At 40.3% G+C, this 16851-nt stretch overlaps 1 protein-coding gene across 2 annotated transcripts in view; it reads left to right on the top strand.

Moving 5' to 3' along the window:
* The first annotated feature begins 342 nt into the window (after nucleotides 1-342).
* Nucleotides 343-16851, top strand: part of ppil2 (peptidylprolyl isomerase (cyclophilin)-like 2) — a 350538-nt gene continuing 334029 nt past the window's right edge. The window contains exons 1-5 of one of the 2 annotated variants that reach the window (XM_078226847.1): nucleotides 343-468; nucleotides 2085-2134; nucleotides 7708-7753; nucleotides 9022-9084; nucleotides 13188-13239. In XM_078226847.1, coding sequence (XP_078082973.1) covers nucleotides 437-468; nucleotides 2085-2134; nucleotides 7708-7753; nucleotides 9022-9084; nucleotides 13188-13239 — 243 coding nt within the window. In that variant the 5' untranslated portion in view covers nucleotides 343-436. Of the gene's footprint in view, nucleotides 469-1147; nucleotides 1324-2084; nucleotides 2135-7707; nucleotides 7754-9021; nucleotides 9085-13187; nucleotides 13240-16851 lie in introns of those variants that run through there. The other variant, XM_078226848.1, reaches the window with a different exon arrangement.

Genomic DNA, 16851 nt, shown 5'->3' with positions numbered 1-16851 from the left:
TATATTACTCTTTCTGTATGTATATCGTGAGTACAGACATGTCCTGATAATGGATAAAATAAATTCACCGTTCATTTTCCTATACGCAGTCAAAAATGGTACGTTGAACATAAATTAAAACCTTATTGAAAGTGTCTATGCAATACAACTGGAAAGATAATGACAGTAATTTGCAAAATAATAAGGGCTCTGATTGCTGGATCCTTCCTTTCAGCATTTCACAAAGAATCTGAGTAACTTTAAACAAGCCCAAGCCAACTTTATCGTGAGCATAGGGCGGAACGTTCTACCCAGGGCGGAACATTAGTCCCAGCGCTCCGGGTCTGATCGACACCTTATTGCGGGCGGACCGGTTGTCAGGCAGTGAGACAAGTCCATTTCCGGTGCCAGGGAGGAGTTATTTGGAGTTTGAGGCAGCGGCAAGTTACCAGACACCATGGGGAAGAGACAGCATCAGAAAGATAAAATGTGAGTGGTGACTATCTGTGTGTGAGCCTCGAAGTTCTTTATGGGAGGCCGGGGCCCAGTCTTCCCTTCCCCTACCTGTGCTCTGTGACACTGAACTTCAATAAAGAGAGCGGACCCACAGCTCACATCTGGTTCACCAAAATAAACCCGATAGCCATTTGGATAAATTCCACTCTTTGATTTTTAAAATTATCTTCATTGTTTTCAAATCGCTCCGTGGCCTTACCTCTTCTCAGTTCTGTATTTCCCTCCAGTCCTACAATGCTCTGCAGTATCTGCACTCTAACTCTGGCCTCTTGTGATTTCCTGATTTTAATTGCTCCACCAGCAGGTGTGTCTTCAGTGGTCTAGACCCTGAGCTCTGGAACTACCTATCTGTCCCCTCTTTTAAGATGCTGCTTAAAACCTACCTATTTGATCCAGTACTTAGATGCCTGTTTTAATGTCTCCTTTGTCTCATTAGTTGGTGCTTGATTATAGCAGTGTGAAGCACCGAATTGTAAGCTGTTGTCCTTGTCGTATGTTGTTTCTTCGTGCAGTGGCTCCTATTGCAAAGTTACCTCTTCCTTCCAGTTCCACCCTGCCTTGTGCTCAAAGTGTCAATTCTGTGCTGTTAAACTTTATTACTATGACACTTCACTTACATGACCATTATTTAGATTTATATTTGTGCTGACAGAATATCACGTGTTGTAAGGCAGTGACACCACTTGAGGGATTGAAAGAAAACATTCATCTCAAGCATCTGCATTGAGGATCATGTTGTCCTGGAAATGTGATACCAACTTTGCGACTTGCCTATTGCTATTCTATGCAACACATCAATAGAAGAAGAATTTAGTGGATTGTATCTTGGCAAGTTTCATTTCTATAACAGCAAATGGTGCTTTGTTAATCTCCAGTGATGGAAAGTGTGCTTTCATTGTAAGGTACAATTTACACTGACGTTACATAGAAGCTAAAGCTTCCTGTCTACAAATGAAAAAAAATCATGATGGTATCTTCTGCCTAATCAGGTGATGCATGATGGGGAGTTTGTTTGATACCTCATCATCTAAGATTGTACAGTACAAGTCCAGTAATGACTTCAGCGTGTTTTTCCAGTTCCAATATTCTCCACTATCAGATTTTAATTTCATGAGCTTTGCTTTGGAACTGGAACAGTGGCTGCTTGAACAGTACAGATTATGTATTGAAGTGGGTATAAGGCATGTTGAGGAAGAGTGAAGTGAGCTTGACCTTGCGCCACACTTGTGCTTTCTGGGTATGCGTCTTGTTCCAGCAGTCCTCCTGGCTCAGATCAGCTCATGTGCTCCTTTCTTTCCTGAAGGCACTGCTTTTTACTGGGATGCATTTTTGTGAGGGAATCAAATTTAGTATATCAGAAATATATTTTTAACGTTGGTTAAAGCTGTTGGTATGTGAGTGCATTCATTTGAAAAGTTTGTTTATTTGTCACAAGTAGGCAATACAGTTACTGTGAAAATCCCCTAGTCGCCACTGGCACCTGTTTGGGACTTGTAATGAATGACTTATATTCACGAATACTTAACTTGCAACTTATTTGTCTTTCTACTGTTTGTAGTTTTCTTCTGACATTTACTTTTCTTTTGCAGGTACATCACCTGTACAGAATATACCAACTTCTATGGTGGCAAGAAAACAGGTAAGTCGGATTTGCACTGTCCTTTAGTAGCAGGGTATTGTGATTTCTGTTTGTATTTGTATACAGTAGAAATAATATTTTCACTGTTTCTGTTGATGCACACAATGCTTTTTAAATATCGATTTGATATTCCTTGATATAATGGTTGTATGACTGGGTATGCTTTTGCAGCTGCCTCTTCACTCTGTTTAGTTAATAGTCCATGAATAACTGAGTAAAATATTAGTAACTCCAGCAGTGTACAGGTTCTTGTGTATGGACCTGTGGTGGAAAGGTGCTTCAATGAAGGAAAATTGAAGGGCCCCTTATTGTTGCAGTCATTCACAGAATTCCAGAGAAACACTTGATAGTCAGAGGCTTTCAATCATAAGGGGCACAGGTTCAAGGTGAGAGGGGAAAGTTTAAGGGACATGTGTGGGGAAAGTTTTTAACGCAGAGAGTGGTGGGTGTCTGGAACGTGCTGCCAGAGGAGGTGGTGGAAGCAGGCACATCAACAACATTTAAGAGGCATTTGACTGGGTACATGAATAGAGGGATATGGATCGAGTAAGGGCAGAAGGGTGTTTTTTTAGCTTAGTTAGGGCATCATGATCGATACAGGCTTGGAGGGCCAAAGGGGCTGTTCTTGTGCCGTACTTTTCTTCTTTGTTCTCTTTATACACCACTGTCTTCAAACTTCACAGACAGTACTTACAGAACCATGGAATTAGACTGATTTCCCTCACATGAGGTTCAGGTTTTTCCTATGACAAAGTTGAATTTGATTAAAAGGAAGATTGCAGCATATTTGTGACTCACTTTTGTTCAGAAAAATAAATGCTCCCAACTTTGGAGAGGACTCTGACCATTTTGATGGTTGGTCTAACATAGTTATGGACTGGTCCTGTTTGTTTTCGTTCATCCCATTTCCAAATTGTCTGTGATGGACAACACCGGTGGTTACAAACAATATGCCTCAGCTTCAGACCGTTGCTAGAAATGGATGGAGTTGTGGCTCAGGGATCGAATTTGTGATGGATAGGCCTTCAGTTTTCCCAGTATTGGAAGAAACCTTTGCTCACCTAGTACTGAACGTTGGACATGACCTACATTGGCAACACCACAATTTTAAAAATTTCAGCCTTTTTTGTCCTTCCATGGTCTTGCTCCTCCCTATCGCTGTAATCGACTAGAACTCCCAACACACTAAGACATGCGTGCTCATCTAATTCTGTGCTCTTTTGAGCACTTTCAATTTTAATCATTGCACTATTAGCAGCCTTGAGTTGCCTAAGACCTAAGCCCTTGAATTTCTTCCCTTAATCTCTCTGCCACTCTAATTGTCTTCTCTCCTAATTGAAACTTACTTCTCTGACCAAGCTTTTTGTTATCTACCCTAATATTTATTTGTGGCTCATTTCCTGTTTTATAATATCCCTGTGAAATGTCATGGGGATTTTGTTTTGTAAATATTTTAATTTGAGTTTTTTCCTTTTTTATTAAACAAAACAACACACCTGTAAAACTGGTACAGTATAGCACACTCATTTTACTGCACAGAAAAAAAAACAATGTAGCTGGTTCATCTGACCCAATGCTTTAACAGAAAACAGGGTGGCGAGAAAAAGAACAAAATACAAAGAGAGGGAGAGGGGGCATACACCCTCGCGTACATTATATTAAGGACAGTGCTGCATGTTCTACGGAAAGCCTTATGAAATAAATCCAACACTACGGAACCTGTATATTTAAGATAGAGGCCCCATACTTTTTGGAATGAGTCCAACTTGGATTAAAGTATACAAGATAGACATTCATTGGAATACACTCCATAATGATTTTGTGCCAATTATCTACGGAAGGTGACTCATCATTGATTCAAGAAGGTAAAATATTTTTCCGTGCTGCAAATATTAGAATATCATACAACCTTTTCTCATACATCAATTATATGTTTATCGGGAAGCACCAGAATCAAAAACTCAGGGTCCATCTCCAAGGTCATATCAAAAATATTTTCCAGCTCTTCAAGTATACCTGACCAATAGTTTTTATTTTGACACAAGACCAGATACAGTGTGTATAGCCCCCTCTTACAAATTTACATTTTTGGCACAGTGGAGATATGGCAAGGTCCATCTTATATCTTAAACTTGGTGTAATATGCAAACGATATGGAATTGTTAGTTGAATCTCCTTTGCTCAATTACAGATGAAAATTTTATTTGCGTTCTCCCAGATAGCTCCTTAGGTCGCCTTCAATATTCATTGCGAGATCCTTTTCCCAAAACCGCAATGCCTCTCGCATGTTCATATTGAACATGATGTGTCCTAAAACTTATGAATTAAATTGCTTTGGTTCTGCGAACAGTAAAATCGTTTCTACAGGGGCGATACTGGCATCAAGATGCAAAGTTGTTCTATTAAGAACAAAGTCTCTAATTAGCAAGCATCTGAAAAAAAGAATGTCTGGGGATATCACATTGTTGACAAGTTGCTCAAAAGATAATAAGGAAGCCCCTCAAAACAGATCCATTACCCCAAATGTCAAAACATTGTCCATGAGACCTGGCAAGAAATCAGGGCTTCCCTGTATAGGATTGAGAGCAGAAGTTCACATAGATCTTCCCTCCAAATGACGGACCATTTTCCAGGCTCTGAGTATTAATAATTTGGTTCTCACATTTGTCTGGTACTGTCTTCAAATTTCTAAGGAAGAAAATAGATTGTGAAGAATATTCAGTCTGACATACCTCAGTATCAAGACATATGGAAGTGGGGGTCCCTCCTTATCCATTCCCGTATAAATTTCAGATGAGAGGCTAGCTGATATAATTTTATATTTGGCAACCTTTTGAACTTGGAAGTTGCAATTTGGCCAGTATTAAGCAAGGTTTCTTTTTGCTCCATATAAAGGAGCTAAACCCCCCATTGATTTCCTTCAGGAACTTAGCTGAAAGCAAAATTAGTAACATCTGTAAAGAGTAAAGCAACTTTGGTAATGCATTCATCTTAATCACTGCCATCCTGCCCAGCTACATTATAGATGTAAAGAGGTCCAAAGATGTAGATCACACTTTATATAAACATTGCCTGAATAAGGGGGTAATAAAGATAGCTAACAAGTAAAACCAGAAGGGGATCATCTAAAGTGGAAGGGAGCAAGGGGAGGCTGTCCTCTAAGCCTTCCTAATGACATAGCCTCAATCTTGGCAAATTTTATTTTACAACCTGAGAAGGATTTGATTCTGATTTGATTTATTATTGTCACATCTGTTAGTATAATGTGAAAAGTATTGTTTCTTGCAAGCTTTACAGACAAAGCATACTGTACATAGAGAAGGAAAGGAGAGCGTGCAGAATGTAGTGTTACAGTCATTGCTAGCGCATAGAGAAAGATCAACTTAATGCAAGGTAGGTCTGTTCAAAAGTCTGATGGCAGCAGGGAAGAAGCTGTTCTTGAGTCGGTTGGTATGTGACCTCAGACTTTTGTATCTTTTTCCCGGTGGAAGAAGGTGGAAGAGAGGAATGTCCGGGTGCGTGGGGTCCTTAATTATGCTGACTGCTTTTCCAAGGGGAAAAGTTCCTGTGTTGTACTGTGCAACCCACTAAGCCTGCGCCGATCATGTTGCCCTGTCTAGACCAACTGCCTGTAACTTCCATTCCCCACCTGTTCATGTGTCTATCCAGATAAGCCTTAAATGTCACCAACGTGTCTACCTCAACCACTGGCAGTGCATTCCAGGCCCTCACGACCCTCTGTGTAAAAGAAAAACTTCCCCCGCATATCTCAACTGAACCTTTCCCCCCTTACCTTGAACTTGTGCCCCTTCATAACTGTCATCTCTGGCCTGGGAAAAAGCTTCCAATTGTTCACATTATCTACGCTCCTCATAATTTTATAAACTTCTATCAGGTCACCCTTCAGCCTCCATCTTTCCAGAGAGAACAATCCCACAAGAACTGTTTTAAACAACAGAACAAACAGTTAACTCCAAGGAGGATTTCCTCACCAAATGTGAGGCCTTGTTTGACTAAACAAACATACATTCCATATTTGTAACAAGGAGCCTCTCTGTACAGGAAAGAAAAATTGCCAAGTACTTAAAGAGAAAGAGGCTCTGTAATCTAACCTTGTCTATTAAGGTTGAAGTCACAGGTTCATCTCCCAGCAGTGGTGCCACTCATATTTAACATCGAGAGGGAGACAGATAACATGTTGAAAACGTCAAAGTTGAAGAAAGACATTTCTCATTTAGCCCTAATATCATACAACCTGCAAAGCAATTCTTTGACTAGAAAAAAACGCTGAAGAATATTATTTATCACGGTTATGTGTGATTCTTAGCGTTTCTTAAGTGCATTACTCCCTGATCCAGACAGTTACTGGATCATCCCTGTCAGATGAAAAGTATCGGTACAAAATAAAAGGATATAATAAAAAGGGATAAAGTCCAATCTTTATGGTCAACTGCAACCTGTTAATAATGTCATTCAGCTGAGAGACTTGAATTATTGCCTTCTGTGGAGTTTGCAAAATCATGGCTTTTGACAGGGTATCGAATGCTTTTGTCGACTTGTTGAATGTCACCCTCAGTATGGCAGTATACATCATGGCATACTGTGCTCTGGTGGCCTTCAGTCGTCTTCTAACTTCATCAAAACCCTTGCGTCTTTGTTGTATCTCCGATTAAAAATCTTGATGGAAAGAGACCTTCAGTCCATCGTAGAGTAAGACCCACCACGTCTAGCTGCCTCCATCATTTTATGGTGATCTTTGAAGTTGTGGAAGCGCATAATTATGCGCCGGGGTCATTGGTTGCCCTGGGCCTCAGAGCAAGTAAGCTGTTTTCAGTCTAATACTCCCGGCTTTCATTTCTATGTTGAGAAAGCGTGGTAGCCAGCCCTTGGTTCTCTAAATCGTCTAGATGTTCTGACATTGTCAGAAGCTGTTTTTTCATAGACTGTAAGTGGGCCTCCACCAAGGAAGATGCGTTTTCTACAGTAAAATTCTCTCCTCTGCTTCATCAAGCCTTTTACCAGTATTCTGCAGTTCGATAGCATGAGCACTGATGTTTTGCATTAGTAGACAGAGTTTCTCATCAATGACTTTGATAATATTAGTAGTGATCAGTTATAACACCTTGAAAGTGCTGCGTCAAGACCTGACTCAATCGCCAGTCACCACGTCGAAGAACTGATTCCTCTCCAGTTGCCTCCGGATGATCTTTCTTGTCGTTGGCTTTCTTTGCATTTCTCGGCATTTTATTAGTAGAGTTTGACTAAAAGTCCTCCAGGGACATAATATGGAGTTTTCACTCCTGAATTAGCGGAGTGTGAGCTGAATGAGAATAATGAATGAATTTCCAGCATACCTTGCAGGAAACAGCTATTTCTGCACCCGCAGCACATAACTCCCCCATGGGGATGTTTTGTGATGTTAAATGCTACATAAATACAAGTTATTTTGACAGTGCTGGTAGACTGGCAGGTGTGTTCCAATCCTCGTTGATCTATACAATCAGATCTTACAATTAATACATGAGGTTGTTTCTTTCAAGAAAGTAATTATCATTATTTCTTCCATCCTGCAGTTATTCCACAAGCGAACTTCCGCCGTTTGCCCTTTGATCACTGCAGGTAAGGCCACCTTGTTGCTAAAATTAGTTTAAAGTTTATTTATTAGTGTCACAAATAGGCTTACATTAACATTGCAATGAAGTTACTGTGAAAGTCCCCTAGTTGCCACATTCCGGCGCCTGCTTGGGTACACCTGAGGGAGAATTTAGCATGGCCAATGCACCTTTCAGCACGTCTTTCAGACTGTGGGAGGAATCCGGAATGCACGGAGGAAACCCATGCAGACATGGGGAGAACATGCAGACTCCGCACAGACAATGACCCAAGCTGGGAATCGAACGTGGGTCCCTGGTGTTGTGAGGCAGCAGTGCTAACCACTGTGCTATTTTGCTTCCCCACTGTACTAAACTGTAGTTCTGGCTTATTGTGCTTCTGAAAATACATTACAATAGTAATACAATGGAGATTGCATTGGAACTGTGAGATTTAGAACAGGTGAATCTTTTTACAGCTTATGCTAAGGCCCTGCTTGAAGTCTGTGTACTACTTTCAGTTTTCTTTGTGAGGGCCTAACGGCCTCAAAGCTTCTTCCCTACCTGTCTTTTCCAAGTTCCCATTCCAGCTTGCTGATGTATTGTAATTCCCTTAGAAACATTAAAGAGGAAAAGACAAAAGAAACATCGGTATTCTTTAAGCTGCTCTCATGAATGTTCAAATTGCATTTGGCAAAACTCTTCAACAGCTGTCTATCCAAATTTTGCATATAATTCCAGTAAAATTATAACCGTAACTTCTTGGGATGGATTATAATCATATGTTTTTCATCTCCTGTATAAGAAGATTCTATATTCTCTCATCCTCGTTCAAATTTTAATCTATGTTGCCATGAATTTAGAGAATAATTGGGTTGTGGGCTGATGTCAGTTCCCATATCTTCAAATTGATTTAATTCCTAAACTTTTCCTGAATTCTTTGAGTCAACAAAAGAGTGTTTTCAGCTCCATCTCACCATGAGAGCTTCAAGAGTGAACCACTTGTTTCCATGTCATAATATTCCCCCTCAATATATGTGCTGCTGTCAAGTGCAAATCAGATGCTTCCAGCAATGTATTTTTGTCTTTTTAATAAAGCTGCTTTTAGTTTATTCAGAATCCATCTTTTTATGTGTTTGTGTGTGTGTGTAGTTTAATATGAATAGGTGAGAGGGTTAAAGGTACCTTGACAGTGTCAGTGTTGCAATATATGTTTGTCTTTATGGTATCAACTGAAGGTATATGGTCTTAGTACTTACTAGGCTTTACTGACCTAACTGCTGTTTTCTCTTTCAGCTTATCTCTTCAACCCTTTGAGTACCCAGTATGTACCCCCGATGGAATGGTGTTTGATCTCCTGTAAGTATAGGAACCTTATTGGTACTTGACCCCTTGACTTAGTTTGCATTCCAGGTTTTTTAAATTCATTCATGGTATGTGGCCGGCGCTGACTAGGCCAGCATTTCTTGCCCATCCCTAATTGCCCTTGAGAAGGTGGTGGTGAGCTGCCTTCTTGAATTGCTGCTGTCCATGTGTTGTAGGAGCACCCACAGTACTCTTAGAAAGGGAGTCCTAGGAATTTGACCCAGCAATAGTGAGGGATGTCGATATAGTTCCAAGCTGGGATGGCATGTGACCTGGAGGGGAACTTGCAGGTGATATGTTCTGATGCATCTGCTGCCCTTGTCCTTCTAGGTTGTAGAGGTCATGGGTTTGGAAGGTCCTGTTGAAGGAATAATAAAATCCCTACAGTGCAAAAGGAGACCATTCGGCCCATTGAGTCTGCACCGATTCTCTCTGACAGAAAGACTTATCCAAGTCCTCTTCCCCCCACCCCATCTCCATAACCCCACACATTTGCCATGGCTAATTAACCTAACCTACACATCTTGGGACACTAAGGGACGATTTACCATGGCCAATCCACCTAACCTGCGCATCTTTGGACTGTGGGAGGAAACCGGAACACCCGGAGGAAACCCACACAGACATGGGGAGAGCATGCAAACTCCACACAGACACCCGAGCCAGGAATCGAACCTGGGTCCCTGGCACTGAGACAGCAGTGCTAACCACTGTACTGCTGTGCAGCTCAAAGGAGCCTTAGTCTGTTGCTGCAGTGAATCTTGTAGATGCTACACATTGTTGCCACTGTGCATCGGTGGTGGAGGAGAGATTGAATGTTTAAAGTGGTGGGTGGGATGTCAATCGAGTGAGCTGTTTTGTTCCAGATGGTTTCAAGCTTCTTGAGTTTTGTTGAAGCTGCACTCATCCAGGCAAGTGGGAAGTATTCCATCATACTCCTGCTTTGTGCCTTGTGGTTGGGGAACAGACTTTGGGGAGTCAGGAGGAGTTACTCACTGAAGAATTCTGAACCTTTGACTTTTTTAAAGCTTTAGCAGCAGTATCTATATGGCTTATGTTTATATATTGAGTCTTGAAGAGAAGTGCTGCTGTGTGGTGGAGTGATTGCCATACAATGGATTGGGTTATAAATATTTCCTCCTGGTATCAGTCATGCTCTTAAGTGATCCATAGACCTACTTTTTATAGAACTTGACACCCACTGCCTCCATCTCTGTTGAATGATTGCAGGACCCAGGAATGTAACAATGAATCTCACTTGCAATCATGGCCAGATTTTTATGACTCATGAATAGGTACTCTTTCAATCCTGCTAAAGGGGGACCAAATTAATATTTGGATGAAATTTGGTTGGAGTAGCTAGATAATTTATTCCATGTAACGTGGAACAATAAAATTGAAGACAGTTGCTTGATACAATCAGTATGACTTAGTTTGTACTGTTATAAGAATAAAGAACTCCCTAGAATTAGCCCACTTTGGTAGAGGGTCTAACTCAACTTGGAAGCACATTATCTCTATTTTCTATCCTACCGCCCTGGTCAGTGGTTTGTTTCCTTCAGAGGCTTTGACTTCACCTTGGTGCCTGTGTTCTGATTTTTATAAGCCCTACTCTCAACTCCCACTGAAAGCACACTGAAGTACAAGGTATCTTTTCGAATAATCAGACACAGTTAATGAATGAGATCTCTGAGAGAAACAATGTACCATCGCGAATTGTAATTGAATTCATCTGTCTGCTGATCCTCAGTTCAACACACAACTGACTTGGTAAGCTAGCTCTATTTAGGCAAGGATTTGTTTAAAACATGCATATTAACAGCACTAATGTTCAAGTCCTCTCTGAACTTAATGGCCAAAGAATCTCAAATCTTGATGGTAGGAATTAAAATTATCCCAGTGGAAGCAGTTATTTCCTCAACTTTTCAGAGGATTCTCATTGCTTTGATTTTTAAAAAAAATTGTAGTATATTGTAAATACTGCATTTTATCTGGAACTTCTAGATTGTGATAATGTTGATGCATCATTGACATGAGAGTGATAACAAAGAGAAGATGTTGGAAATCTAAAATAAACCCTGAAAACCCTTGAAATGTGCAGCAGGTTGAGCAACTTCTGAAGAGAAAGCTGGGTTAATGTTTCAAGCATAACTATCAGATCTAGGCAGCAGTTAACCACTGAGCCTCAGCCATGTTACTGCTGATATTTAACTTGTGACAGCTTTGTTTTGCTGCCTGGGTATCCTCCTTGTAACATTGATCACCGCTTACTGAATCATTTACGATTCTGGTGTCTCAATTGCATTGCAATGCCATCTACTGGATCTTAATAAGATTGCATATTTCAAACTTGATAAGGGCTTTGCTTAATAAATATGTGGAGAACTGCCCAAGAACAGTCCACATATATTCAGTAGGGGAGATTATGCTCAAACTTATAGGTGCATTTTGAAAATGATATAGACATAGTAAAAAAGGCTGGTGTAGCTTTTTTTAGAGATATATTTGACAGTTACATTTTTGGCAACTAATGATTGGCAAGACACTAAGGAGTAGATTTAAAGATGGTATACATTGGAAAATGAGGGCAGTTGCAAGTGGAAACATTTCAAGCTTGAAAGCAACTTCTGGGGACAAGATTATAAGAGGCAAACTCCTCCATGCTTTTGGATAAAGTAGTGAAATTTACAAGAAACAGTATCACTAGATTTGGAAAGATTTTTGATCTTTTAAACAATTGATTCCATAGGTGGCAAATGGAATACAACATAACTTAAGCTTAGAATTATTATTGTCACAGCAAAGAAACAACAGGAGTATGTGTTAAATGGAAGTTATTCAGAATGCTCAGCATATAGATTGCATAGTACAAATCAGAAGTAGTTACTTTGGTGCCATTTACGGTGTTGCTCAGACATTATCAGGAATACTGTGTGTAATTCTGATGACCTGATCTTGGGCGGGGTTACAGAAGTGAACAACCAAAATGATTCTGGACGTTAGGAAGGTTAAAGAACTGAGTTCTCTTTTATATCATTTTGGAATGCATTTGAAGTTCTGTAACCTCCAAGGCCACAGATTAATAATTGGAAAATGGGATTAGGCTGGATAGCTCTCTTTCAACTGGCACAGATGAGCTGGGTTGATTGGCCACAGTTTGTGTTGTAAACTTCCAAACTGGCTAAGGAGAGTAGATTTCCTTCTCTGAAGTGAACTAAATGGGTTTCATCGTCAAACTTTACTGAGCTTTGCTTTTTATTCCAGAATTATTAATTGAATTTAAATTCCACCAGCTGTCACATTGGATTTGAACTTGTCTCCAGCGTAATATTCTGAGTCCCTGGATTATTAACTGGATTGTGCTCTTTTCTGAATGGTTCAATTGTCAGAGGACACAAGTTTAAACGTTAGTAGGAAGGGAAGGCCCACATTAGTTGATTTATGCAAGAAGGTTTAATAGATTTGTAGTGCTGCAAATGCATGAAAACTAAAAAAAGTGCTGGAGATATGTGGGATAGCAGAGTGAATCGGAAAGGAGAAAAGACAAGTTTTTTAGTTTGCTAACCTTATCTCAGACTATTTTCAGATGCTGACAAAGCTGCTCATTTCAGCATTTTTTTTTAAACAAAAGACTTGTAGAATATGTTGCCTGGAAAGCCCATTGAAATGTTCAAATGTAAATGAGTTCAAGATGCCCTTCTGGAGAGGAAGAGAGAGAAGGGATTGAGGGGCATGGTGACAAAATACACAAAATTGGAATTTGGACCATCCCAAGGGGTGAACTTAGACCTTCAAAAAGAAGTTTGTTCTTTAATTATTGCACCTTTTAGAAAGTTTGATATTAACCATTTTTTTTCATTTTTCCCAGAAGCAGCTTAATTTTGACTGAATTTTATTTAAAAATTAAAAAAATAACATTTGTACTTGTGTGTGGTTTGGAATGGGAAATAATTAATGGGAATCTGAAGTAGAACTGGATATGTTGATCCTACAGTGAAACGGTTGCTAGTCCAATGTGCCTTTTAAATAGTTTATGGTGGCTGGTCTTCTGCCTGTGTATCTCTGTTTTCTGAAATTCATGATCCATTTTTTTATAGGAGTATCATTCCATGGATAAAGAAATTTGGAACCCATCCAACCACCGGAGAGGTAAAGTTCCTTCACTCCTTCACTACATGTCTTCTGCTTTTGATTCATTGTGAGGGATTGATGTGAGATTTTTACAATTATATTAGAAGAGGAAGGAAACTTGAGGATAATGTGAATCATTTAAACACATAGTATGGAAGCTTTATAAGAAATAATAGATTTGTTGAATAATGGCTGTACAAAACTTCACAGTAGAGGAAGAAATAATATACTTGACATTTCTGGAAAACTAATAAGTCAAGAACTCAAATTCAGTCAATTAACATGAACAAAGAACACCAAAGATTGACAGATTCCTCAAGGCCTGATGGCTTTTGTCCCAGGGCTCATTCATAATTTTCCCAAATTTCCTTGATTTAGGAATTGTCCATTTAGATAGCAAAATTGCAAGTGCAATGCCATTATTTAAGAAAGATGAGAGAATGTGGAAGATTATAGGCCCGCTTGTGTAACATCTGTTGTGTGGAAGTTATTGGAATCTACAATTAAGGACAGAGTGACATAGAGAAGTTGAGCTGATCAGAGATAACTGAGATGTATCTGTAAAGGGTAGGTCATGTCTAATACACCTAATTGAATTTTTTGAGGATGCAATGGCTGTAATAAACAGGGCAATGTCTAAATATCCAGTTTATTTGGATTTCCAAAAGGCATTCAGTAAAGTTCCACATCTGAACAATCTTTTCCTCCATGGGGGAGCCTAAAACAAGGAGACATAGCCTTAAAATTTGGACAAGGCCATTGAAAAGAGAACTTTGGAAATACTTCTTCATGTAAAGGGTGGTGGAATGTAGAACATTCTCCCACAAAAAGCAGTAGGTATTTGCTTGGTTAATTATTTTAAAATTATAGATCAGTAGAATTTTACTATCCAAAGGTATGAAGGAATATTTTTTTAAAAACTGCGTTAAAAACACACAGAGTGAATGTCACTGGGATACTGAACAGAAACAGTGCAGATAAATCCATTAATGCGCTGAATGTCTTATGGAAGCTTACACTTTGACAGGGCAATTGCAGTTAAAACACAATTCAGTCATGGAACAAGCTCAAGGGGTTATTCTTTTTCCCACATTCCGAGTAAGTTTCACTTCAAAAGACATCTTAGTCTAATTACTTGAGATAGGAATCTATCTGTCAAAATAATAAATTAGACAGCTGGTTTCCAGTTGGCAGGTTTAGGTGCCATCAGAGTTCAGGCTATTGTTGTTGGCTGACCCTCGATTCTAGGATGATGTCTACTTAAGGTTGAAAGTTATTTTTTTCTACATTCATAGGCATCACTGGCTAGGCCAGCATTTATTGGCCTTGAAAAGGTGATAGTGAGCTGCTGCCTTGAATTGCTGCAATTTATGTGGTGTAAGTACATCCACAGTGCTGCTAGGGTGGGAGTGTCAGGATTTTGACCCAGCGACTGTGAAGGAACGGCAATATATTCCAAGTCAGGATAGTGAGGCTTGGATGGGAACTTGCTGGAGGTTGTGTTCCCAGGAATCTGCTGCCCTTGTCCTTCTAGATGGTAGTGGGTTTGGAGGGTGCTGTCCCAGGAACCCTGGTGAGTTCCAGCAGTGCATCTTTTAAATGGTACACACTGCTGCCGCTGTTCGTCAGTGGTGGCGGGAACAAATGTTTGTGGATGGGATGCCAATCAAGCAGGCTGTTTCATCCTGGATGGTGTCGAACTTCTTGATTATTGTTGGAGCTGTAGAGCTGCATATATCCAGGCAAGTGGTATTTATGCCATCACACTCCTTACTTCAGTCTTGTAGATGGTGGACAGACTTTGGGGAGTCAGGAGATGAATTATTTGCTGCAGGATTCCTAACCTCTGACCTGCTTTTGTAGCCACAGTGCTTATATGGCTAGTCCAGTTCAGTTTCTGGTCAATAACCCCCAGGATGTTGGTAGTTTCTGCCATGGGTCTTCATATGACTGAGCAGCCAGTTCTCAACCGAAGAATCTTTGAGCACGTGGGGTAGTGGAAATGAAATATTTGGAAAAATGCTAAGTTACTACTTTGGTCGGGAAAACACAAATGCAGCATAGTTCTTAAATGGGGAGAAATTAGGAAAATTTGATGTCCAAAGAGACCTGGGTGTTTTTGTTCATAAGTCACTGAAAGCGAACATGCAGATGCAACAAGCAATTAGGAAGGCAAACAATGTGTTTGCCTTTATTGTGAGGGGATTTGAGTACAGGAATAAGGAAATCATGCTGCGGTTGTATAGAGCCTTGGTGAGACCACACTTGGAGTATTGTGTGCAGTTTTCCTCTCTTTTCCTAAGGAAGGATATATTGGCCACAGAGGGAGTGCAGCAAGCCCATCCCAGTCATTATTGTCAATGCTGCCACACTTCAAGTACAGCTCAGGGTATATTTGAAGCATTTCCTTTGTCCTTTGTTGAAACGTTGGCCAGTTGGACATCAGGACAAAGTATCTCATCCATCAAAGTTGATTTTGCAGGAGTGTTCCATGATTGCTGGTGGAGCTGGCTTCAAGAAGGACACCAGTGTTTGTTCGATGATCCTCCCATTCAATCTGGAGGATGTGCCGGAGGCATTGCTGATGGAATTTTTAGAGTGCTGTTTTGTATCACTGGTACACAGTCCAAGTTTCACTGCAATGCAGCAGTGTGGTTACTGCCCTGTATACTAGGACTTTTGTTGACTTGCGGAGATCTTTGTTGTCAATCACTCGCTTTCCTAGTTTATAGAAAGTTGAGCTGGCACAGCTAATCTGGTAAGAGATCTCCCTGTCAATGGTGGTCTTTTGAGAGAGGTAGCTGCCAAGGTGTTGGAAGTAGTCAACATATTCCAGAGCGTCCCCTTGAAAAAAATCAAATAACTTGAATGTTCATAACTGCACTCTGTCTTAAATTTGATTTTGATTTGATTTATTATTGTCACGTATTAACAGAGTGAAAAGTATTGTTTCTTGCACGCGATACAGACAAAACATACCGTTTACAGAGAAGGAAACGAGAGAGTGCAGAATGTAGTGTTACAGAGATAGCTAGGGTGTAGAGAAAGATCAACTTAATACAAGGTAAGTCCATTCAAAAGTCTGACAGTAGCAGGGAAGAAGCTGTTCTTGAGTCGGTTGATACGTGACCTCAGACTTTTGTATCTTTTTCTCGAAGGAAGAAGGAAGAGAGAATTTCCGGGGTGTATGGGGTCCTTAATTATGCTGGTTGCTTTGCCGAGGCAGCGGAAAGCGTAGACAGAGTCAGTGGATGGGAGGCTGGTTTGCATGATGGATTGGGCTACATTCGCGACCTTTTGTAGTTCCTTGCGGTCTTGGGTAGAGCAGGAACCATACCAAGCTGTGATACAACCAGAAAGAATGCTTTTTATGGTGCATCTGTAAAAGTTGGTGAGAGTTGTAGCTGACATGCCAAATTTCCTTAGTTTTCTGAGACCGTAGAGCGTTGATGGGCTTTCTTAATTATAGTGTCAGCATGGGGGAGACCAGGACAGGTTGTTGGTGATCTGGACACCTAAAAACTTGAAGCTCTCGACCCTTTCTACTTCGTCCCCATTGATGTAGACAGGGACATGTTCTCCTTTACGCTTCCTGAAGTCGACAATCTCCTTCATTTTGTTGACATTGAG

The sequence above is a fragment of the Mustelus asterias genome, chromosome 13 (assembly GCF_964213995.1).
Source record: "Mustelus asterias chromosome 13, sMusAst1.hap1.1, whole genome shotgun sequence".
NCBI lineage: Eukaryota > Metazoa > Chordata > Chondrichthyes > Carcharhiniformes > Triakidae > Mustelus > Mustelus asterias.
Note: the sequence above shows the minus strand (reverse complement) of the source record. Positions and strands in the feature narration are given on the sequence as shown.